Genomic DNA, 27480 nt, shown 5'->3' on the forward strand with positions numbered 1-27480 from the left:
TCAATTTTTAAATATTCTATAGTCATTGAGACTTCATGCGAACTTGAGTTGATTGGTGAAAATCGGTTATTCATTATTGTCTCATTTAAAACTGAAGTATTGGTTATTGGTTATGATTTCATGGGAATAGGAAATATTGGTTAATCGTTATGGTCATATGAATTGGAAATGGTTAGTTGACGTGTATTTGATTTCATTAAAATGATTTGGGAAATATGTTATTACCATGATAAACTTCTTTTGCAAGAACACTATGAAGTGGGGGAAAGCATTGCCAGAAAAGGAAAGGGCATGAGGGCACCATTGAGCTAACAAGTATGGGTCATAAACCTCCTTGGTTAAGGGAAAACAGGATTAGGCAAGCAAGGGTTTACTAAGTGATCACCATGAGGTCACCGAAGTATTATATTGTGTGATCCATAGTCGGATGGATTGTTGGGAGGTACCTGCAATCTAGTGGACTGTGTAGTTGACAGCTCTAACACTAGGACGCTCAAGTGGCAGGACGGAATGGTGTGCATGTGCCTTATCCCGTGTAGGGTAGGGCCATTCGTAGTAGAGAATGAGTGGGGACTACACTAGGTCCAATTGCCTAGACTTGCACAATACAAACTAGTTTCTACTTCTCTTGATGTGGTGTGATCAAAACCTTATTAGTAATCGTTTATTTCTTTTAGTTGCATTTTATCTCAGTTTTTGCATTATACGTTATGCAATTACATTCCTATTCATATGAAATGGTAGTTAAGATTTTGCAATTAGATATTATTTTACACATGTCCCAATTGTTATAAAATGATCTAATTAAATTAGTATGCACATAGGTGCATAATTGGAAATGCATCATGTGTAATGATTAATATTCGACAATATATACGATATGAGCCGATGCTATGAGAAGCATTTTATGGTTCTTCATGGAAAGATGAAATTTGTGGAAAATACATCTCTATGAACCTTTTTATGATATTACTAACACCATTAGCATGGATGCTGATGGTATTCCTTTGGGGAGTATCCTAAGCATTGGAGAGACTGTTAGCATGATTGACATGTTGCATTCATGACTGTGTTTATCATTGATGTCATTATAGTATAGTTTTTGTGAAGATTGGCAGAGTAGTAGACAAAGAACAAAGTTGTAGGGACTGTGTATTGATGTTGTGGTCAAGCACAGTTAAGGATATGTTCTTCATTGTGTCCTGATGAAATGGACAAGTTCGCGTGTAGAGAATCAAAGACATGCAAGAGTAATTCAAGAATTATAGAGGACAATGTGTAGACAGAGTATCTGATAAGTTGTTACCGATGTTTGGATTGCATCTCTTTATAAGGGATAGAATCGTGATGAGCGCAGTTAGAAAGTGACAGTAGATAGCTTGATGATGATGATGACGTCTGTGAGTGCCCAAGGTTAGAGGTTGCACATGTAAGAAGTTGTATTTACTGTGAGTTGACAGTATTTGAATAATTGTAATATCTTAACAAGGTTCTCTTATAGTTAATTGAGTAAGCCTCAAGGCCGACTGAAGGAATTATTTTGAGGATATGGTATAAAAGAAGGTTATTTTCCTTGTGGTGATGTGTGATTTGAGTGTGAAGTGCGAATTGTACAAGTGATATGCGAAGTTGGTAAATGCGAGTAAGCAATCCAAGGGATTAATCTGGTGTTGAGATTAGAAGAGGTTTGGTCCAATCAAGAGCACAGAGGAGTTCGAGATTATTCATTCCTATTATTCTGCAAGGAATAATATAGAGATTAGTTGAATAGTGAGTTCGGTGGTCTTGCCCCTGAAGCTGTTTGGACAGTGGGTCCTTCTGCCTTCTATAACTCTTAACAGGGATTCAAAGTCTCCTAACAGGGACTAATATGTATTGAATGTATTTCACTAGCTCCTAATAGAGTCCATCCTCTTACAAGGAACATTTATATTAGCACATCATTTTGCGAGTACCATCCCCACTGGGGTTTTCCCTCTGATCAAGGGTTTCCCTAGTTAACATATCTGGTGTTATTGTGTATGTGTATCTTCTTATGGTTGTTGGTTATATTGTTCACATAGTTAAGCATTAATAAGGTTGATAAATGTTTTAATGATTGGATAACTGATTCACCCCCCCAGTTATCTTGGTGAACTTTACTTTCTAACAATTGACATCGAAGCATCAGGTCCTTAAAAGAAAAGCTTAATAGCTTAAGGAGATGAATGGAAGGTCACTTTAGAAAAGAAAGTTTTAAATTCGATGGAGTTAACAATGACAGCTGGAAGGAGAAGATGAAGACTCATTTGCTATGTATGGGTCCAGGGTATTGGCTGATGACAAAGAGTGAAAAGAAGATTGTGGAAGAAAGCAAACTTGAGGAATGCAGTGAAGTTGAAAGAGATCTGTTTATGTGCAATATGCTTGCCAAAGAAGCATTATTGTCAGCTCTTCTTGAGAAAGAATACAGTCAGGTACAATCCTTAGAGACATCTCATGAAATTTGGAGAGCTTTAGAAACTACATTTGAAATTGATGTGCATGCTAAAAGAATTAGATTGCAGAATTGGATATGTTTGTTTCAAGATGCTAAAATTATGGAAGATGAATTTGTAAGGAGCTATAATGGTAGAATATCAGAAATTGTGTTGCAAGTATTAAGTCTTGCAATGGATCAAAAATTGAAGATGAGATTATCTGGAAGATCTTGAAAACTTTGACTCCAACATTCAAGCAAACAACGTAGATGATTGAGTTAGTGATACCCTGCATATAGAAGTTTATCAAAGAGACTCTACTTGGAAGATTGGAAGCAACATAAGTGAGCATGAAGCAATCTGGAGATTTGCCTAGAGTGGAAACAACTTTTAGTGCATTAAGTGTTAACCCTTCTTTATCAAGAAGTACAGGCACTAGTGGAGACTATGCTGATAGCAGCAGATCTACATTTGAAGAGGATAGAAGAATTGAAGAAGGAATTGCCCTATTTGTAAGAAGAGAACCAGACGGCGAGAGAATCTTTAAATGTTGGACTTGCAATGAATTTGGTCATTATGCTTCAAAGTGACCTAAAAGTGTGAAAAATATAAAAAGAATTTCAAATCTAGAAGGTCTAGAGATTGTTTCTATGCAAATGAAGATGATGAGTTTGAAGAAAGAGTTTAGAGTGAAAGTGATGATGAATTAGGATTTGTAGCTATAAAAGAAAATCCTGAAAAAGAAGTTAGAGAAGAGAAATCCCTAGTTTTGCAAGTTGAAAAGAAATCTAATTGGACTATAGAGAGTGGTTGTTCGCATCATATGACTGGAGACACGAATAAGTTTGTTAAGTTCAATAATCATGATGGAGGGATTGTCAGAGTTGGTAATAATGCAGTTTGTCATATCAAGGGAATAGGATCTATTACTTTTGATTGAAAGACTAATACTGATGATGTCTATTTTGTTGATGGATTGAATCATAACCTATTGATGGAGGGATTGTCAGAGTTGGTAACAATGCAACTTGTCATATCAAGGGAATAGGATCCATTACTCTTGATGGAAAGACTAACACTGATAATGTCTATTTTTTTGATGGATTAAATCATAACCTATTGAGTGTTGGACGGTTGATAAAGGTTATCAACTGCAATTCACAGAGAAGACACGCATTATCAAGGATAAAGATGGTAAGTTGATTGGCACTGGTACAAGATCTAGAGGTAATATTTTTCAATTGAACCCTACGAAGATGACTTGTTTGGTTGCAAAGGTGGATAACATTTGGTTATGGCATAGAAGATTTTGTCATATAAACTTTGATAATATTGTGAAGACTAGTAGTACATTCGCTGTCAAAGATTTACCTAAAATTGTGAAGCCTACTAATGTTGTGTGCAAAGAATGTATGATGTCCAAGCAGAAGAAAGTTTCCTTTCCTAGCAAGAAGTTTACTACCACAACAAAATTGGAGATTGTTCATACAAATTTGAGTGGTCCTACTAAAACAAGAGGATTCTATGGTGAAAGGCACTTCATGATTTTTGTTGATGATTTCACTAGGATGGTGTGGATAGCATTTCTTAAAGAAAAATCTGAGGCATTTGAAAAGTTTAAGTTGTTTAAGAACAGAGTTGAGAATGAATCAGCAGTAAAGATAAGATGTTCGAGATCAAATAGAGGTGGAGAGTTTACCTTGAATAAGTTCAACACCTTTTGTGAAGTGAATGGCATCAAGAGACAACTATCAACACCTAAGAGCCTTGAGCAAAATGGGATTGCTGAGAGAAGAAACAGGTCTGTAACAAAAGCAACAAGAGCCATGATGTTTGAAAATGATGTATCAAAGACATTTTGGAGAGAAGCAGTCAATACAATAGTGTACACAATGAACAAAGTGCAGATTGGAAAAGGTACAGACAAGACTCCCAATGAATTATGGTTTGGACATGCACCCTCAGTAAAGTATTTCAGAGTTTTTGGAAGTGTTACATAAAGAGAGGTGATGATATTGGTAAGTTTGATGCAAGAAGTGATGAAGGTATGTTCCTTTGTTATTCATTGAAAAGAAAATCTTATACATGTTTTAATCAAAGAACTAAGACGGTTGTTGAATACACAAATGTAACAGTGGATGAAAAGTTAGTTAGAGAAAGAATGCTGGCTTATAATTCTGATGAAGAAGAAGATAATCCTAAACTTGTTATAGAAAATGTTGAATTTTTTTTTGAGACTAACAATGATTCGTAGAATGATTTTTAAATTGTTGAATAGAGAGGAACCAAGATCTGAACCTAGAGAAGAAGTAAGAGTTGAAACGACGACGCCTACACCTAAAATAAAAATTTGACAAAGAATTACCCTGCTAATTAGATTATTGGAAGCAAAGAAAAAGGGGTTATGATCATAAACAAAGTACATGAAGAAGTGTGTTAAATTTCTCAAGTTGATCCAAAGAGTGTAGATGAGACATGCAAGCATGATCATTGGATTCAAGCAATGAAGGAAGAACTAGATCAGATTGTGAGGAATGAGACATGGGAATTGGTTCTTAGACCCAAAGACAAGAATGCCATAGGAACTAAGTCGGTTTTTAGGAACAAGATGAATGAACAAGGTGGGGTTGTGAGGAATAGAGCAAGATTTATGCAAAGGATATTCATAGCAAGAAGGTATAGACTATGAAGAGACATTTGTGCCTGTTGTCAAAATTGAAGCAGTAAGAATGTTCTTGGCTTATGCAGCAAGTAAGAAATTCAAAGTGTATCAGATGGATGTAAAGTCAACATTTCTAAATGGAGAACTTGAAGAAGAAGTTTACATAGAGCAACAAGCACCTAGAACCTGGTATGCTAGATTGAACAAGTATTTGGCAAAGTTGGGATTTGCTAAAAGTACGACAAATAACAATTTGTTTTTGAAAGAAATTGAGAATGGATTGTTGATTATTGTGGTATTTGTGGATGGCATAATCTTTGGAGGCAATGATGAAGCAAGTAACAAATTTGCTGATGAGATGAAGAATGAATTCGAGATGAGTAGGATTGGTGTGATGAAATATTTCTTAGTTCTATAGATTGTGCAGAACATTGATGGTATTTTCCTATCCTAGACTAAGTATTTAAAAGGCTTGTTGAAAAGATTTGGCTTGGAAAGTTGTAAGCCTATTGTTACACCTATGATAACTAGTCACAAGTAATCTAGAAAAGATGAGACACCTACAGTTGAATAGAAGTATAGACTCATGATTGGAGGTTTGCAATATCTGACTCACACCAAACTAGATATAGAAAATGCAGTTGGTATAGTAGCAAGATTTCAAGCAGATCATAGAGTAACACATTATGCAACAGTAAAGAGAATATTCAAATATTTAAAGGGTACACTTGATTTTGTCTTATGGTATGATAGATCAAGTGATTTTACTTTGTGTGCGTATATTGATGTGGATTGGGCAGACAATATGGATGACAGAAAGAGCACCAGTGGTGGAGCATTTTTCCTTGGAGGAAGATTGGTTTCTTGGCTAAGAAACAAGACTATATCTCACAGAGTACAGTAGAAGCAGAGTATGTAGTAGCAACAAACAATTGTAATCAGATCATGTGGATGAAGCAGATGCTAAAGGACATTGGGATAGAGTTTTCAGAACCTATTATCATATATTGTGATAATAGAAGTACAGTAAGTATGTCTAAGAATCCTGTGTTACATTCTAAGACTAAGCATATATCCATTAAGTATCATGTCTTGAGAGAGAAAGTTGTAGAGAAATAAATCATATTAGAGTATGTGAGTACAAAAGATCAGATTGCAGATATCTTTACGAAGCCTTTGCCTAAGGATACATTTGAATATTTCTGAGGTATGCTTGGAGTTATGCCCCTACCTACTTTTGAGGAGATGATGTAGAAAGTGCATCAATCTAGTTGTACAGAGCACTATTATTTGTCTGGATTGAATATTGATGCTTCCTGTATGGGGGAGTATCTATGATGAGTAGAGTTATCAAGGACTCTTAGTAGTTGATATAGAACAGTGTCTTTGGACACTTAAGATAGTCGAAGATGATTGACATAATGAAGCCTTTGTCATTGATGTCAATGATGGAGAGATTGCATGAAAAACATCTCCTATGTATGAGGGAGAATTGTTGTAAATAGGAGAGAGATTGTGTACATGAAAGACATCTTTTGGTAATACGTGGGAAATGTATGTATGAAGGAGGATTGTTCATGAAATAAGGAAAAACATTGATGCTTATATCAATGAGGGAGAAGTTGTGAACAATTGATTTCCATCTATGTAAAATAGATAAGAATGGAAAGTTGTTCCTATGAGTTAGAGTGTGAACAAGTGATGCCGACCCTAAGAATGGGGAAGAACATACAAAACAGTGTTCTTGTGAGTCTCAAATTTGATTAATGAAGAGTATTTGAAAGAGATTTTTTTCATCTATGTTGCCATCAATGCCAAAGGGGGAGATTGTTAGCATGAATGTTGACGGTATTCCTTTGGGGGCGTATCCTAAGCATTGGAGAGACTGTTAGCATGATTGACATGTTGCATTCATGATTGTGTTTGTCATTGATGTCAGCATAGTATAGTTTATGTGAAGATTGATAGAGTAGTAGATAGAGAACAAAGTCGTAGGGACTGTGTATTGATGCTGAGGTCAAGCACAATTAAGGATATGTTCTTCATTGTGTCTTGATGAAGTGGGCAAGTGCGCGTGCAGAGAATGGAAGACATGGATAGTGTGCAGACAAAGTATTTGATAAGTGGTTTCTAATGTTTGGATTGTATCTCTTAACAGGGATAGAATCACAATGAGCGTAGTTAGAAAGTGATAGTAGATAACCTGATGATGACGTTAGTGAGTGCGCAAAGTCAAGGGTCGCACATGTAAGAAGTATTTATTTTGAGTTGATAGTATTGAATAATTGTAATATCTTAACAAGGTCCTATTATAATTAATTGAGTAAGCCTCAAGGCCGACTCAAGGAATTATTTTGAGGATATGGTATAAAGGAAGGTTATTTTCCTTGTGGTGATGTGTGATTTGAGTGTGAAGTGTGAATTGTACAAGTGATATGTGAAGTTGGTAAATGTGAGCAAGCGATCCAAGGGATTATTGGATGTGAAGTTGGTGATTTGATTTTGAGATCAGAAGAGGTTTGGTTTGGTCAAGAGGACAAAGGAGTTCAAGATTATTCATACCTATTATTCTACAAGGAATAAGACAGAGATCAGTTGAATAGCGAGTTCGGTGGTCTTGCCCCTGAAGCTGTTTGGACAGTGGGTCCTTCTGCCTTCTACAACTCCCAACAGGGATTGATATGTATTGAATGTATTTCATTGGCTCCTAACAAAGTCTATCCTCATACAAGGAACATTTATATTAGTACATCATTTTGTGGGTACCATCCCCACTGAGATTTTCCCTTTGATCAAGGGTTTCCCTAGTTAACATATCTGGTGTTATTGTGTATGTGTATCCTATTCTAGTTGTTGGTTATATTGTTCACATGGTTAAGGATTAATTCACTAGTAGATATGAAGTATCTACTAGTGGGGTCAAATCCATGTGATGTCAAGCTATGATACATAAGCACAGGTATGTATGTGCGATCATGTGATCTTAAGGTTGTATGCAATTTAATTTTGAAAAATCATTGAGGAAGGAAATATTTGATTTGATATATTATTTGATATTTGATTGGTTTATGGTATGCCATGGACGGATGTTTTGGTGTTGTTCCAATAAATTCTTTAGTGTTTTAAATTGCAAAGTTCATCGAGGACAATGAAACACTAGGCGGAGGGTATGTTACATCCCCTAGTTTGTTCAATTTTAAATATTCTATATAGTTGTTGAGACTTGATGCAAACTTGGAATGATTGGTGAAAATTGGCGATTTGTTATGGTTTCGGGTAAAATTGAAGTATTGGTTATTCGTTACGATTTCATGGGAATAAGAAATATTTGTTAATTGTTATGATGTCATATGAACTGGAAATGGTTAGTTGACATGGGTATTTGATTTCATTAAAATTATTTGGGAAATATGTTATTACCATGATAATCTTATTTTGCAAGAATACGACGAAAGGGGGGAAAACATTGCCAGAAAAGGAAATAGCATGAGGGCACCATCTACCATTGAGCTAATAGGTATGGGTCATAAACCTCCTTGGTCAAGGGAAAAATAGATTAGGCAAGCAAGGGTTTACTAAGTCATCATCATGAGCTAACTGGGTAAATATATATGATTAAATAATAAAAGAAATTACTACTAAACATTGCAAGCAAGGGTTTACCAAGTGATCATCATTAGCTAACCGGGTCAATATATATAATTAAATAATAAAAGAAATTACTAACGATAAATCAAACTAAGAAAAAACATACCTTTATAAATTGGCATCATCTCGGAACTTCCTATTGTGTCAAACACGTCTTAATATACTAACACCATGGTACTTATATGTGCTTGTATATGCACATACATATATATGTATATATGCATAAATTAAAATAAGATGTACATGAACGTTTACGTCTAAAAATATGACATATATACAAGATATGTATGCTTAGAATATTACGTAAATGTGTATTGTATACATGCATATACAAGTATACGAAGATACAAGATGGTGTCCTTATATTAACACATTGAGAGTAAAGTCATTATTATCCCACCTTGGCAATGTTTTTAATATTATTAATTCATGTCATCGCACCATTATATTTCCAGCGCTTATTTGTTATGGTTGAATTAGCCATATGTCTTGTCAGCCTTTTAATGGCTCTTGAACGTACCTTATGATGTTGCCACCTTTCCTTACCTTGCTCATAACCGAGCATGCTCTTGAAACAAGAAGATAATCTCTTTATTTGCAGCTGTATTCATACCAGTGATTGCATCCCATATCAATGATTACATTCGCAATTTCTATTTGTGATTTCATTTGCCATCAGCAACTTTCATTCATAGTGCTGTGCTCCCTACTTGAGATTGCATTCCATAGTACATTTTTTGTCTTCTACGATTTGCACATACAGTGTCATAATTCATATTTGAGATTGCATTCCATATTATATTTGTTCTCTTCTGTGATTGCACCTACTGTGTTGTGTGTTCATATTTGTGATTGCATAGATAACAACCTTGTTCCTCAACAATGATTTATTTATACCAGCAATTACTAGAATCTACAGGCAAGGAGCCATACTAGGCATTCCAGTTTTCACTTGCACTTGAGGGAGATAATACCTCTACTACGTTGTGTATTATTTCTACATTTCTTTTTCATTTTTGTTATATTATATGGCTTTGAAATTCTAGTTTGGAAATCTGAAAGAAACAATGATAATATAGATAGAGCCAGACGAACTAGCTCTGAATTAACCGTCTTGTTTACCTAAGTTTGTATAAAACATGCATAAGGGTCCAAATCATTTGTTGCATACTATTATGATTATTCTTTTCAGAACTTAAATTTAATTTGGAAGGATCTGTAACTCCGTGCAATACTTATACATGGACATCTTCCATATGCCTTTGAGATAAGAGAAGGCACACTTAGAGAGTTAAGGAAATTGTTATGAAATACCATGAATCTTTTATATAAATGTTTCTCATAAGCCTAGGCTGGGCAGGGAGTATTTGATTGTGATTATCAAAGATTGTTCAAGGATATAGACAGCCACGCTGAGATTCATTGAGGATGACCAGCAAGGTTGAGATGAAGAGTGTGGGCTGATATCAAATGATTAGTGGGTTAAACTTGCAAGACAAGAAGAAATTGGAAACAATATAAACGGTTGATGGACTTAAACAAATAAATATAGACTAAGTCAGCTCATGGTGATCAAATGGTACTATTCTTGTTGTCAAGTCAAGCGGTGGGTGATCAGGTAGCTTGCAGTTGGATAGATGAGCTGATGGGAAGGACTCCATAGCCTAGCCGACTGTATAACTGACACTCTTGCACTAGAATGCTCAGTGGCAGGACATGGGTGTCCCATGCCTAATCTCGAGTAGGGAGGGCCTTTATCAACTGAGATTGTGTGGGGATACTTATCGATCCGTGGTTGGGAGTCTAAGCCCTTGACAATGCTTCCTCTCTTCACGAAATGCCAAGACTTTCAAAAGACAGAGTTATGATCTGCATTCAAGTTATCTTCTTTCATTGGGTATTTTACTTTAATGTCCTTGCAAGATCAGTTGAGGATATGTTTAGATAGTTGATATTGTTATAATCATTCAAGCACTTAATTAGTTATTCTCCTGTCAATTATCTAGGATTCAGTTAATCTGTTATATTCGTTGATCTCTTTCATATGAACATGTATTATAACTGTTATAACTGCCTTCTCATGCTCATGAATATGAAAAAGTAACTGTGTTCAATGATATGATAGTTGTTAGTTAAGGCTGGGAAAAAAGGGATGTTACACTAAACTATATAAAAAAGGGACATTACATATGGATTTAAACAAAGTTTGAGGGCAATACCAAAATGAGTTAATTTAAATTAACCTTTGAATGCCTTAAATTTACAAAAAATCAGATTTTATCATTTTTGTAATCACTAAGTTCTGAAGACGAAGTCTGAAAAGTTAGTTTGGGGACTTAATTTATAGATGGAGTCCGCAACAATGTAAAATCAGACTTAAAGATTTTGCAAATAAGCCCGTAAATGGCGAAAATCTATTTTTAAAATGACCAAAATTGGACCTCGTCACAAAAGTATTGAGTCTGATTTTCTGACTGAATATGGCAAGTCTGAAAGCATCCCTTGATCACTCCTAATATCATGTTAGATGCATTTCAATTCATGATCCAAGGTTTCAACATGATTAGAAATCAGATTATTAGCCAAACACAAAAATAAACGACTTTCACCATTATGATAAATTCTGATTTCTGAGGACATCTGAAACTTGCCCCTTTTTGGATGATTTTGTCCCTTAAATTTGGTGTTTTTTATTCAAGGGCAGCTTCCTAGCACTCAGCAATAATCCTTGGGCTGATTGGGCAAGTTGTGAATTTATTATAAATTTTTAGTTTTTACAAAAATTGCCCTTGTTAAGAAGTTTTCAGATTTAGTCTGATTAATGCATTTTCAGCCCTCATGGTCCAGGAACTTGGATTTAATCGCCAAAGGGTCTGTGCAATTAAAGGCAGCAATGATTAATGACTTGAATTTTTTTACATGATTTTAAAAAGAAATCGAATTTTCTATGGAAAGTTTCAGACTTTTTTCTGAAGACATCATATTTACAGATCCTTTTGTTGACTCAACTTGGTCTTGGAAGTCAGATTTCTATCCCTCAAACAACCTTCAACAAACTTCCATTTGGTTTGGTGGGTGAGGAAACTACAAGAAATTTTGTGAAAATCGAACCCTTACAGAAAACTTCAGACTCTAATTTGCAGACCTTTCACCTGCAGCCCTTTCTTGCTAACAAATTGGTCAACAAATTCAGATTTTACCCTCGACATAGCTTGCAATCAAACTTGACATGCTTTGGTGGTTGAGAAAATTAAACAATTTCTGTCAAAATCAAACCCCTTGGAAAAATTCTCAGATTCAAATCGGAATATGCTTTTATCTTTACCAACTTAGCTTGTGGACACCTTTGAAAGCTGAGAAAAACTCTGATTTTTATATCTGCAACCTCACCACATCAGATTTCTTGGTCATGGTTAGTGTCACTCTTCACTCCATGGTTCGATTTTCAGCCTTGCTATTCTTGGATGATTTTTCAATTCTTTTTTCAACTCTTCTCTTGATCACTTTTGACCTTCAAAGTCAATCCTTCATTGATCTTTTATTTATATTGCTGTAATAACCTTTCCTGGCTGTAGCTCTAACAAATGCTAATATTTCTGACTTTTGACATGATGTCATAACATTTAGCATACAATGCCAATACTACTGAAAAGAACTAGGCTGACTAAATCACATTCAACAAGATTAGGCAATTTTTGAGCAACACGGATGATGACCAAGCTCAATTCAATGACAACGATAGATTTGCATTTGATTTACTATGCTATGTAACTTTAAAAAAAACTGAACTACTCCATATTTATCTCTCAATTCAATTTACATCAGCATCGAATCAAATTACATCTCAAAATTTCACACACTTTCTTCGAAGTAACAATAATGACAGAAATGGAAGATAAGCAACAGTAATGATAGAAATGGAAGATGTAGATCTTGAGAAATTGATCCACAATACCTCAGCTGCAAGATCAATGCTCAATTCTAAAACTCCAAATCCTTACCTAGATGCTTCAATGAGTATATAATAATCAAGATCATTCTCCTTAGCTACAACAAATACAATAGGAGATGTTGGCCAATTGTATACTTCAACACAATTGCCAAGAATTTCTCAGACTCAACCCTTATACTTCAGCAAGGGCCACAAAATATCAGAACTCAAAAAAAGCCACAAACACATCAAAAGCAAATAAAATATCTAAGCATACTTTTCTCACAAATGGGCTTGTATTTATAATCTCGAGATGCCCTTTTTGTTGCCAAAATGTAACTTTACTCAAGCAGATATTATTTCTCCATGTTTCCAAATGCACTTTCCAAAAACAGAAAGGGTCCATCTCAATCAACACCCAACTTACCACAAATAGTAAGAACACAAAACTAAGCCCAAACGAAGACCAACCTGTAGCTTATTAAATTGTGGAGAAGACAAGACCCTCCTGAGCCAAGCCATTGCCTCATAAGAGTCTCTTATCCACAATAATTAGTCTACTAGGATCACAATAATAGGCTAATCCTTGAAACATTTATGTTGGCAGAAATGGGGATATTACAATTGTTGTTGGATGCTTCTTTTAAAACAATTTTGGGTTGGATCTCCCTTTTCATAATGAATGTGTTATTAAAAAAAAATTACATTGAATCTCGTGCCGATTGCATTTTATTTATTCTCTTTTGTTTAATTTTCATTTTAACCCATTAAGGAAAACTCAATCTCCATAGGGATTATGGGCAAGTTGTTTTATTTTCTAAGTCAATTATTTACCATCACCAAATGGGGATATTTGATCTTCATCCAGATTCCACTTCGATTGAATTAGTTATCCACAAGGGAAAATTAATCCCTATAAGGATTATTACAATCCCATATTTAGATTTTTTTTCCTTGATCTACCCAGAAAGGGGAAAATTGATCCCCATATTGACTCCAACTTGTTCCGTTTTAATTATGCATATGGGGAAAAATGACCCCTATAGGGAGAGTAATGATTTCCCATAACATTTTTCATCATCCTCAAAGCCTTCTTGGAGAAAATCGACTTCCATATGGACTTTCATGAATTTTAAGCTCAATTGTTTTTCTAAGTGTTGGATAGGAAACAATCATCTGCATTGGGACAAAGTGGAAAATCCATTTTCATCTAGACAAAGTAATTGACTTAAAAGTTTCTAAGTATAGAGCCCCAATGGAAATTCTATCTCCATTTTAACCATTTTTGGAGGGAAAACTTATCTGCATTTGGATTTTGACCATTTTAGTGGGTAAATCCTATTTCCATCCAGATTTTGTGCATTTTTTTAAGGAAAAAATGATTTTCCTTAGTATTAGATCTCAATTTTAATAAGAATTTTAAAGCCCTTATGTGTAAAATATACCTTTATAAGATATTTTCAACTATTTGACTAGCTAAAATATAATGCACTAAGGATTTGTATCTCAAACCAGAGCAACTTGACCTAGAAGAACCTTAATATGTAAACTCCAATTTATATTCACAACCCAACAACTTGATTACTAACCACTTCTCAACCTTTTTGAGCTTTGAATTGCCTCCTCAACTACCAAAACCTAACAACTACGGGGGTCCTAATTTGCAATTGGGCAATGGTGTGAAAACCTCACAACTCCACTTTTGTTTAAGCTATTAGTTATGTGAGATATATGATTTCACTTTTGCAAGTTTAGAACAGAAGATAAACTTTTAAGCATTAATATCCTTTAATATTTGGTTTTCTTTTCATTGTATACAGTGTGCAGGCTGTGAAGCATATCACAAGCTTGTGGATAACCTAGGTCTTGTTGTGGAGTATGATTTCAGAGATGATTTTAGCAGTGAAGTAGATCCTAAGGAGCAACTAGACAAGTAATATTTTCTATTTTACCTCTTAATGTTGCACCATGCATTGAAAAGTTTATTTTTGCTTCACCAGAGCTGCAGTATCTTCAATTGCATAACTAACTATCTTGGCTTTAGAAGAGTTTATCCAATAATTCAACCTTGGATTGAGCTCTGATTCATTTTTTGGGATATCATAACACAAATATACCAAGGAAGTTGACTATCTATTTGTAAATAAGAATACTTGAAAAAGATCAAGTAAAGGTTATGATTGTCATGCATAAATTTTACTTATTGGTTTGTGGTTAAATGTCCAAAGAATTGCAAGAAAATCAATGTTTATTGTACCATGACATAAATTGTCCATCTTTACTTTGAATTATTATTCACTTAATGCTACCTGTTTACAATTTTTTAAACATCATATTATGGATAATTCTTATCAACTTCGATTGTTTGCAAGGCTAATGACGATTTTTTCTGTATGCTTCAAATTAGCAACTCTTAAGTTACCATCTCATATATGTATATCTTATGGAGCGGTTGACATTTTGCATTCATAACCCTACTTTAGTCAGTTGTTTTGTAGGTTCTCTATGATCTGTTTGGATCCTTAAAATAGATGATTTTATCAAACAAATAAGAATTCTATCATAAAAATGGTTGGGAGTGTTGTGCATTGTTTACAAAGCTGCTAGGTGCAATATGAGGGCAATTGCATTTCTATCGTGCTAGTATTGTTTGTGGCATGACAACTTTGTCTTGATGCTTGTGATAGTTTTGCATGTTTCAATAATATCAAACGAGTAATGACAAAATGGTGTCTCAGTTTCCTTGGCATTTGTACATGAAAGAATATTCATCAATTGACCTTTATGTACACCGCTTACATCCAATAGTAGAAGTGTGTCAGAATTGGATTTACGGAGTTCACATTGGTTGTGAGTATCCATTCTTGTTCTAGAATAGGAAAATGATTATATAGAAATGAGATTTTGTAATAGGCTTTATGTTAGCTATTTGTAATTACCTTTATCCATAAAGGAGTGGATGTGAACAATTTTTACATTAAGCTAGCATTCCCTATACTAGGGTTTCAAGATTGCAATCAATTTTTACATTGAGCTAGCATTCACTATACTAGGGTTTCAAGATTGCAAATGATCATTTCTTTTATTCTAAAGTTGTTTTGCATTCATTTCATCTCTATTTGTGCAACCACTAGTCATTTGCATTCTAACCAAAAGAACTAAAATTATAGCACACCAATTAGTACTCTAAATCCATGATATTTGAAGCTAAGTAATAACAGTGTAGTTAAATTAAGATCTCCATTTGTTCTCGCTAATAGAATTTAAGGTCATATTATAGATCATGCATGTTGTTGGCATACTGTTTTTCCTTTGAAAAATATAAATTTATTTGCTTTCACATTCAAATAAAAAGATTACTTAAGATGCCAATTGTTGAGTTTTTACGAAGGGAAAAACACTATGCTAATTCTTCTTCTTTTAGGTGCAACTACCTTTCTGAAAGATATTCATCAATTTCTCATTAAGAGAGAGAATGTCTCTCACTAGTATTTTCACCAGAAAATACAAGAAGTTTAAAACACTCAATTCATCAAAAATGAAAAGAACATAAAATCTAAAAAACCATTCAAATTTTATAACAATAATCAACCACATGATTGTTATTATTATCAAATCAAAATTTCAACTTCAATTCTTCTTCCCTCTTTTCCTTTAGAGTAAAATAAGAGTTTATTTTGAGCATCTTCATATATGATCTATCTCCATAAGAAAATAAATCACACACAGGAATGGACAACAGTATTCGACATTTAGAAACTCAGATTATAAAACTTACATAATTTTATAACTTCTACCATAGAGTTCTTACTTTAATTAAAGTGTAGATATCAAACAAAAATAGTCTTCTTTGTATCTACTAAGAGTCGACCCTAAATCAGTATCAAGTGTTTACATAAATAGTCACGCAAGGTTAAGATTATCAATGATCAAAATTACTCCACCAGGAGTTAATAGTTTTTAGTTACCTAACTACTCAAACTGCTAAAACATAACAAAAGAGTAAAACTAACTTTGGCGATCATCCCTTGTTAGGCAACTCCAAGTGTTCAAGTTTCTTTGCTAAAGTGGAAGTTAGTTGAGCGGCTTTCTAGTTTTCATGAGCATAAGTGAAAGCAAAGATGATTTGTTGATGTGGCAAGCTGAGATATGCGATCCTCTATTTCCACACTTCCTTTTCTTTGCGAAGTTGTTCGACCTTTGACTCATGCATCTCCAAATGCTTCTGATTGATTATCAACATGGCCTCCACATGAGCGACTTTCAAAAAGTCTTGTGTTGGCACTTTCATCTCTTTCATCTCTTATCACTAGATCTAGCTGAAATTTCCTCCGCATTAGTGCACTATTTGTCAATCCACTTCAGATCTCCTTGAATAATATCATCTACCACCTCAAGTCCATTGAGCAATTACTTGATCTTAGAAACACCTTGTGTGATAGCTTCGTTTCTCCATTTGATGCAATTTTTAATCACAAAGAGTCTTGTCATCAAGTTCCAATACTAGTCTTTCGACAAGAAATTTTTATAAGCCATATTCATGAACTTCTTCCATCTATGAGACTTCTTTGACCCAGTTGTCCTTTTCTTTTTCATTAGACTCAATGCTTGATTCTATTTTCTTTAATACACTGGTAGTTTCTTTTTGAGCTTTACTCAGAAAACCAAACTATTTGATTGCTTCTGCTTGGACAAATTCAACCCATCGCTCAAATGATTTAGTGGCTAACTTGCTTCTTTGCAGATGATCTATTTTTTTTTGATTGATTGAGGACTTGATGTCTATGGTAGCAGGCATTTTCATTGATTGTACCAGTTCAGGATGTTGACTAGCATTAATATATAGAGCCATGCCCTTCATCGTTCCCTTCATGTCCTACTTATCCTTGGCATCTTTCGAGACTCGCTCAACAATCTTCTTGTTGGTTACTTCAAAAATCTTCATATTAGTTGCTCTACTTCCTTCCCCAAGGTTCATTTTTGATATCTGTCTTGAGTAGTCATTTCACTATCTTCTTTATCTTGGATTGGTTTAGCAATCACTGCCATCCAATGCCCTGTATTCTCGTTAAACTCGATCCTAGATTGAGTCTTTGGCTTTTTGCTCTTAGATGTCTTGCCCATGCACTTACTGACTAGGTCATCAAAAGGAAAGGGTAAAGGCACTATACTTTGCTTCTTAGTAACATGAGTTTCCAGCCATTTGGGTGCTATGGGAGTTTTCTTCGGTGTCACGAAGTTGCTAGTCAAGGCGAGGGAATCCATGGGAGTGCTGCCTTCTCTACTCAGGGCTTGTTGCTTCTCGACCATATTTGAAATGTTGTAGTCAGGAACTTGTTTCATTTCTAGTTCCACTTCCAAAGGATCCGAGTTTACTAGTGTCTCACAATTCTTCTTAGGATTACTCCCTTTCTGTATCTTCTTAGTGCTTGAGCGAGCTACCCTTTTGATAGGCTCTGTTTTAGGTTGAACTTGAACTTGAAGTGAAGTTGATTCAGGTTCAAGCTCTTGATTACCTGCAATAGAATAATTAACAATGCGGTCAATGGGAGTAATCAATCTCTTTGAAGATTTCTTTTTCTTTGAATTCACATGTTGTTTAGATGATTGGGTTATAGTTTCTTTTCTTTTTCATAAGCCATTCCTCTTTTCTTCTAATCACATAAGCAATTCTAGATTGTAGATCATCTTCTTCTCTCCTACTCCAATCTATATCAGGGATTGGGAAACATTCAATCTACTCTAAGTTCCATAGGTTTGACACATGTTCCTTCTCATCTTCTTCGATCCTACTTGTGTCTAGGCCAAATTTGAAAGCTTCCACTTGTTTCAAAGTCATCCTTGACCACAACCTCTTTCTGACTTCAAATTCCTTTGATCAATTGTCCCAATAATCTTGCATATGAGGAATATGCCTGAATTTAGGCGTGATATCCAAATTTTCTCTGGCAAACCATGCATAGTTAAAACCTTCCCTTGGGACATACGATTTCAGACAAAAGTTATGGAGTTCATTTTCTATTGTAATGGCGTCCTCAAGTCTTTTACACCCGTAATGCCCCAATTCTATAGGAAAGAGGACCCCTAATGCTCTTTTAGTTTTTTTTTTGATAGCCTTTTAATGACAATCAGTTGCCTACATATCTCAAATAGTGCAATGTTTTCCAAACAATATCTAGGTAACTTAAGGGGTTCACCATCAAAAGCTCCAACCTTAATATAGATAAATTTTGGGAATTGGATAAAATGACAACCATAGGTATCAATGTTCTTTTCCCTTCAGCTCAAAGACTAACCTCCCTAAAAAATACATCATTGATCCTTCTGAAGTCCTAAGAGGGTTTCCTGCATTGTAAATTCTTATAATATTGGTAGATTTTCATGTCTTCTGTCCATGGTTCATGAGGAAGACCTTCCCAATCATTTGAAACAACAAAAATTTAGACAAGGTAAGATGCCATAAAGAAAGGGGTAAAATTGGCTAAAATTGGCTAATCCCAACAACTCTTTGTGTAATCTTTCAGCTATTAGCTTTGCCCAATCAATGAATTTTTTCCACTCCTACAATCTTCTATATGAAAAAATACATCCAGTCTTCCCAATGAGAGGCATGATCATTTCCCTTTATCTTATTTAAGAGAACACTATATCTGCAATCTCTTTTATGAAATGTTCAAAAGTCAGAGGCTTAAGCAATCATGACCCTTCTTTGGCCGGTTTCTAGAGATAGCTCAGTGCGACAAGGGAGTTATAGTTCTTTTCCCTTCATATATCCATGTTGCTTCTTCAAAGGTACAAGGCTCATAGGGTCATTTGTGGGGAATCTTTAGAGCCGTTATAATAGTAACCTTATCAACTCTTGCCAATATTTCCTCTGTTATCTTCCTTATACACCTATTTTTGGGGTCATAGTGATTTACACATTCTATCACTAATTCAAGGCACGCTGGGGCGGGAAGAAAAGCCACAACCTCTAATAACCCACTATTGGTTAGCTTTTCAGCAATGGTTCCACTTTGGGCATCTCTCTATTAGCGCTATCATATTTATATTCACCAGGGATGTGTCACAGGTTTTAGGTAAAGAGCTCAACAAACAGGTCTCTTTTTCAGGTTTAGGAAGTTTTGGTTGAAGAAGAGACGTGTTAATTTAAAAATGAAATTAACCCATAACACACAATAGCCTCAATTTCCTAAAGAGAAACTAGAAATGCGAAAGCACAATGGGAAGTGCTTGAAACTCACCGATTTCTTGTGTCAAAATACTCCTCCAAATCCTTACCAACTTCATCGCTTCTAATTTCTAGAATAGCTAATTAGGGAACAAATAGCGAGGAGATCAATATTTATGGTAAGGACTCGAGAAAGATTACACATGGATATGAGTGTGGAATAATTAATACATTTGTGCGAAGATTTATTTGACAAGACATCTCGCCCTTTTCAAATAACTCCCCCTATCAAATTGGCACACACTCCCAAATTTTGATGTCCTCGTTGTACTATTCGCACTTCATCTAATGATGACCCATACTTGCCATGCAATTTCCAACTGTCCTTATCATCATATTTCTATATCCAACAATTCCATCATGTACAACTTTAGAGATTCATGCGCTACTCTTGATAATTTGAAATTGATGAATTTTCAAAGAAGAAATCCTTGCACAAGAAAATTGTCAAGCCATAATCAATTAGCAAAAATCACGATGTTGAACTTGAACTTGAAACTCGAAGGTTCAAGGTTCAAGTTCAACTTCTTAAGTTGTCGGACCACCAATCAAGGGTTAACAAAAGGTTTTCGACTTTTTGACAGACAACTTGAACCCGAACTTGAACATAGGATAAAATAAAGGTTCAAGTTCAACTTCGACTTGAGGATGAATAAAACTCAAAGGTGAATCAAAAGGGTGAGAATCATTATAAGTGCAACAATTGGCTCTGACTGGGGACCAAGATTGTGAAGGAGTGAGGATGATGGAGACACAACCCAAGCACAGAATGGACACAACAGGAAAATGGAACTTGTATTAACTATGAAAATAAGCTAGTACATTCAGTACAGAGAAAATAGATTTCAAAACATGCCCTAAGGGCTTACAATAGCACAAAACTGGAGATAATTTCTCCTTTTGGTACCTCCTCTCAAATTCCACTCTGAACTACCTTTTACAATGCCAACAATGTCCTTAAATAGACCCCGAAGGGTTAAGGACTAGGAGTACATTCTAGAAAGTGCTAGTAGGCATCCACCGACCAAGTAGAAGGCTCCAGAAGCCGCGTTAGAAGTTGGTGCAAATCTAGAAGTATCCAAAAACGGTAATCGAACTTCCAGGAGGCATAACTTTTGAACCGTAGCTCCGATTGACGAACCGTTTACATTTTCGAAAAGCTCTTGAAGTGCTCCATAGCCTTATGGACCAGTTTTGCTCGTCTCCCATTTTTGGGCCCTTTTCGAGGTCATTTAATGCCCCTAACTTGACTTTGGAGCATTCTTAGGTCGTCTCAAAAAATTGAAAAACTGCGATAACTTTCAAACTGTGGGGCCTTTTGACCTGATTCTTTTTTCTGGAATGCTCTAAATTGCAATTACATTCATCTGGCCAATTTACACCTCCTAGTTCACCAAAATGATGGCTCAATTACATACTCCTATTTTTTTGACATTTACACGTATCCCAAGGTGTTCAAATACTCTATCCTAGAACACTGATAGTGGAACTGTGAGAGTTGGGACCTTTATTTGACCCAAATGGGTATCCAGAAATGAAAACACATGAAACAGAAACTTAGTCTAAGTACATTTCTTTTGGTGACATAGGACTGCCCTTATACCTCTGGATGCTCCTGCATCAGACACCCAGGGTAGATTGAAAAGTGACCTTGTCACTTTTTGAATGGTAGAGGAAATGCCAAATGGGAAACCTCAGTTGCTGAAATCCAAGTTGAGTCCTCTATCGGCCATCCTTTCCACTTGACCAAGTACTCTTCATACTGCCTATTTTTGGTGCTCTTACCCACACGATGATCTAGAATGTCTTCTATCTCCTCCTTCTTAGAAATAGGAATTAGACATGGCTCTAACATCAGTTCCTCATCTACACCATCATCATGATACTCTGTTAAGTCTGCAATGTTGAAAATAGGAGAAATGTGAATACCATTTGGCAATTCCACCTCATATGCATTTCTTGAGTCATGTTTCTTCAGAATTTTGCAGGGGCCAAATTTCTTCATTTTCAGCTTGTTGTAAGTACCGGCTGGAAATCTTTCTTTTTCGTAAGTGTACCATGACTAGATCCCCTACTCGGAATTCCTTATGTCTTCTGCTTTGATCAGCCCTAGCTTTATACTCTTGATTCATCTTCGTAATGTGTGCTTGAACCTCCTCATGTAGACGCTTGATATGTTCAGCAAATTCTTCAGCTTCAGCACTTGTGCTCTCCCTTTGCTCTATCTTCCTCAATTCTGGCGCAGTCCTCGGGCTACTTCCATATACAATGTGGACTGGTGATCTACCAGTACTCCTATTTACAGAGTTATTGTAAGCAAACTCGGCTTGTGGTAGAATCAAGTCCCACCCCTTGGGCTTATCCCCAACTAAACATCTCAACAAATTGCCCAGACTTCTGTTTACCACTTCTGTTTGGCTGTCAGTTTGCGGGTGATGTGTGGAATTGAATTTCAAGTCTGTTCTCAACTTTTTCGACAATGTTCTCTAGAAATACCCGACAAATTTAGTGTCTCTGTCAGAAACTATACTTCTTGGTAGGCCATGTAGTCTTACCACTTCTCTGAAAAACAAGTCTGCAATATGGACAACATCATGAGTTTTGTGGCATGGAATGAAATGTGCCATTTTGGAGAACCTATCAACCACCACAAATACTGAGTCATTACCCTTTGGTGTCCTTGGCAATCCAAGAACAAAATACATACTTATGTCCTGCCATGGCTTTGATGGAACATGCAATGGCTGATATAGTCCAGTATTGTGGCTAAATCCTTTGGCAACTTGACAAACTTGGCAACTTTGTACAAACTTCTTCACATCTTGTGAAATCTGAGGCCAAAAATAATGTTCTCTAAGAATGGCAATGGTCTTATCTCGACCAAAATGTCCTGCCATCCCTCCACCGTATTTCTCTTTAATCAGATTTTCCCTCATGGAACTCCTTGGAATGCACAATTGGCTGCCCTTGAATAACATACCATCTTGAATAAGATAGTCTAACCACTTAGTTCTATCTACAACAACAGGCTCTTTACAAGCTTTCCACGCTTCAGCAAAATCAAGATCTTCAGGGTACAGATTCTTGAGTTCATCATACCCAACTACTTCAACTTGCATTACTATAAGCAACAATTGTCTCCTGCTTAGTGCATCTGCAACCCTGTTAGATTTTCCACTTCTATGTTTCAACACAAATGTATAGCTCTGCAAGAACTCTACCCACTTCATATGCCTCTGATTCAATTTACCTTGGCTATTTAGGTATTGTAATGCCTGGTGATCAGTATACAAAACAAATTCCTTTGGCAATAAATAATGCCTCCATTTCTTTAAGGCATGAACCATTGCATAGAACTCTTGATCATAAACATAAATACTTCTTTGCATCATTCAATTTTTCACTAAAATATGCAATAGGCTTACCTTCTTGGCTCAATACAGCCCCAATAGCGCTGCCACTAGCATCAAAATCCACCTGGAACACCTTTCTAAAATCTGGAAGTGCCAACATAGGTTGTTATGTCAACTTCTTCTTCAGCAATTCAATACTTCTCGCAGTTGCTGCAGTCTATTTGAACTCTTTTCTATCCCCTCTTATTGTGTTAGTTAGGGGTGCACATATGCCACTAAAATTCTTAATAAACTTCCTGTAAAAACTAACTAGACCATGAAATGATCTTACCTCAGTAGCAGACCTTGGAGTAGGCCATTCCAAGATGGCTTTTACCTTCTCTAGATCCATTTTGAGACCTTCAGGTGATATAACAAACCCCAAATAGACTAACTCCCTTTTTGCAAAGATACACTTCTTCAAATTAATTAATAGTTTCTCTTCCCTTAACCTTTCAAGGACACTACGAATATGCAATAAATGTTCTTCCAAAGTCTTGCTGAAAATGAAAATATCATCCAAATAGACAATAACAAATTTTTCCAAGAACTTCTTAAGTACCTCATTCATAAGCCGCATGAAGGTGCTTGGGGCGTTCGTCAATCCAAAGGGCATGACTAACCACTCATAAAGACCCTCCTTGGTCTTGAAGGCCATTTTCCACTCATCTCCTTCTCGAATCCGTATCTGGTGATAACCACTCTTGAGATCTATCTTTGTGAAGTACTGAGCTCCACTCAAGCAGTCCATAAGATCATCCATTCTTGGCAAAGGAAACCGATATTTGATGGTTATCCTATTTATAGCTCGAGAGTCTGTACACATCCTCTACTCTCCATCCTTCTTTGGTGCTAATACTGCAGGTACTGCGCATGGACTCAGGCTCTCCCGAATCAAGCCCTTCCTCAATAGCTCTTGAACCTGTCTATTTAGCTCCTCTATTTTAGTAGGAGACATCCTGTGAGCAGCCTTGTTAGGAAAACTAGCTCTTGTAATTAGATCTATCTGATGACTGATTTGCCTTACTGGTGGCAATCCTTCTAGAACATTATCAGAGATAACATCTTCAAACTCACCTGGTAAATCTGAAACTTCAAGTGGTATTTCACTACTACCTTCTTTATCTTTCTTAGGAATCAAAGCATAGCACATACGCTGATGTTTCATTCCATCTAAAAACTTTCTTCCATCAACAAGACAAATCCTAGCACTGCCACATACCTTTTCACCTTCTTTTTTCATGGGCTTCAGTTTGTGGCGAACTCCATCCTTTGTTAGAGAGTATGTGTTTGCATGACCATCATGTACTGCATGTCTATCAAACTGCCATGGTCTACCCAACAATAGATGGCAAACATCCATTGGAATAACATCACGAAGAACTTCATCATGGTAACTCCCAATTTTGAATTTCACAAGACATTGTTCACTTCCCAGGACCTTATGATCATCTTTCACCCAAGCAATCCGATAGGGCTGGGGATGTTTCTCCCTCTTGAGCTTCAGCTTAGAGACCATCTCCTCTGACACCAAGTTGTCAGTGCTACCACCATCAATGATCACATCACAACATTTTTCCTCACATTTGCACTTGGTACGAAACAAACTCCTCCTTTGTCCTGGTTCAATCTCACCACTTAGTAGGACCCTTTCATTTACCAAGGTCTCTCCTCTCTCTGCATCCTCTAAATGTGATGACTGTGCATCCTCATCCATATGAGCAACCCTAGCTTGACTCTCAGCTCTCCTATCTGTCATTCCTTGTCGTTGAGGGCATTCAAAGGCATGATGACCTTCTTCATTCTAATGGAAACAGGTACCACGAAAGCCTCCTCTTCCTTGTCCACGTCCTCTACCTCTTCCTCTCTGATTTCCAAAGTCTTGATCAAGAGAGCGGTTGAAACCCTCATTCCTGTGGTTCTTGCTAGTACCCACATCTTAATTTTTCTTTTGGGTTTCATTTCGACCTCCAGATGACCTACCGCTTCCCCTTCCTCCTTGACCACGCCCTCTTTGTCTCCCTTCAAACCTCTTATTCAGCTTCTCTTCAACTCATAGGACAAACTGGTATGCCTCTTCAACGCTGGTCATTCTTACCAGACTTAATTCTTCTTGGATGCTAGGTTGCAACCCACTGATATAACGAGCAACCTTTTCCTTATTTGCTTCTGCATACCCTGTTGTAATCAAAAGTCGATAAAACTCCTCTGTATATTCTTGGACTAATCTTCCTGCTTGCTTTAGCCCATGCATCTTCTTAAACAAATCAAGCTCGTAGTGCACAGGAATGAACTGCTTCTTTAATTTGTCCACCATGCGATCCCACCTTGTTATCTTCTCCTTTCCTCTTCTATTTCTTTCCAATTGAACCTCTTGCCACTAGATTTTGGCATGGCCTTTGCAAACTTAACCCTATCTGGGTCCCTGATATCCTCATACTCAAAGTATTCTTCCAGTTCATTGATCCAGTCGATCAACTCATCTGGTTTCAGATTTCCTGAAATTACACCCACATCAATTGTAGGTCTTTTCCCAAATTTAGTAATGGCCCTAAAAAGCCTTTCCTCTACCTGATTGAGAACTTCCCTGTCAAATTCCCCTTCTGGTCCAATTTCTTCTTCTTCATTGTCATCCTCACTGTCGTCACCTGCGGCAACATTTGTTCCTCTACGGAGCTCCTGCTGCAATGCTTGTACCTGCCTTTGGAGGGCTCTAACCTCCTCAGGATTAACAGCTCCGGCCCTTCCACCACGCTCTCTTCGTGGAGGCATCTTCTTAACTCAAACCCACAACCACACAGTCCTGGTGCAAACTGCCTCATAGTCGGCGCTCTGTCTACACACTCAGGAAAACAAGCTCTGATACCACTTGATGGAGACACAACCCAAGCACAGAATGGACACAACAGGAAAAGGGAACTTGTATTAACTGTGAAAATAAGCTAGTACATTCAGTACAGAGAAAATAGATTTCAAAACATGCCCTAAGGGCTTACAATAGCACAAAACTGGAGATAATTTCTCCTTTTGGTACCTCCTCTCAAATTCCACTCCGAACTGCCTTTTACAATGCCAACAATGTCCTTAAATAGACCTCGAAGGGTTAAGGACTAGGAGTACATTCTAGAAAGTGCTAATAGCCATCGACCGACCAAGTAGAAGGCTCCAGAAGCCGCGTTAGAAGTTGGTACAAATCTAGAAGAATCTAAAAACGGTAACCGAACTTCCGGGAGGAATAACTTTTGAACCGTAGCTCCAATTGACGAACCGTTTACATTTCTGGAAAGCTCTCGAAGCGCTCTATAGCCCTATGGACCAGCTTTGCTCATCCCCCATTTTTTGGCCCTTTTTGAGGTCATTTAATGCCCCTAACCTGACTTTGAAGCATTCTTAGGAGGTCTCCAAAAATCGAAAAACTGCGATAACTTTCAAACAGTGGGGCCTTTTGACCTGATTCTTTTTCTGGAATGCTCTAAATTGCAATTACATTCATCTGGCCAATTTACACCTCTTAGTTCACCAAAATGATGGCTCAATTACGAACTCCTATTTTTTTGACATTTACACGTATCCCAAGGTGTTCAAGTACTCTATCCTAGAAGACTGATAGTGGAACTGTGAGAGTTGGGACCTTTATTTGACCCAAATGGGTATCCAAAAATGAAAACACATGAAACAAAAACTAAGTCTAAGTACATTTTTTTTGGTGACACAGGATTGCCCTTATACCTCTGGATGCTCCTGCATCAGAGGATGAACCTAGGATCACTGGTTTCATAGATTACACTTGAACTTACTTAAAAAGAAAGGCGACTCAAAAATGACAAACACCAAAACGTAACTAACAATGACTCAAAAATAAAATAAATATGTACAATGAGGAAAGAGGACCAAAAGCTTAAAGTTGATATAGTTTCAAATCCTATCCATTATAAGACAAGGGCAGTTCATCTCCGTTGGCATATTTCAATCTGAAGGCATTAAATCCCAACACCTCAGACATTTCAAAAGGTCCCTTCCATAGACTTTCAAATTTATTATGTGCTCCTCTTAGCTCTTGATGTTTATCCCATAACAACACCTTATCTCCTTCTATAAACTTTCGTGGCTAGGCTCTTTTGTCAAACAATCTTTTTATGCTGGCCCAGTGCTCTATG

The 27480-nt window shown here is 36.4% G+C and overlaps 1 protein-coding gene across 8 annotated transcripts in view; it reads left to right on the forward strand.

Moving 5' to 3' along the window:
• Positions 1 to 15055, forward strand: part of LOC149538039 (Zim17-type zinc finger protein) — a 136307-nt gene extending 121252 nt beyond the window's left edge. For all 8 annotated transcript variants that reach the window (XM_089799434.1, XM_089799430.1, XM_089799431.1 and 5 more), the window contains one exon: positions 14521 to 15055. In XM_089799434.1, coding sequence (XP_089655560.1) covers positions 14521 to 14637 — 117 coding nt within the window. In that variant the 3' untranslated portion in view covers positions 14638 to 15055. The remainder of the gene's footprint in view (positions 1 to 14520) is intronic.
• The last annotated feature ends 12425 nt before the right edge of the window (positions 15056 to 27480 follow it).

Source organism: Cupressus sempervirens, chromosome 9 (genome assembly GCF_028749045.1).
Source record: "Cupressus sempervirens isolate cs-2001-9-10 chromosome 9, ASM2874904v1, whole genome shotgun sequence".
Classification (NCBI taxonomy): domain Eukaryota; kingdom Viridiplantae; phylum Streptophyta; class Pinopsida; order Cupressales; family Cupressaceae; genus Cupressus; species Cupressus sempervirens.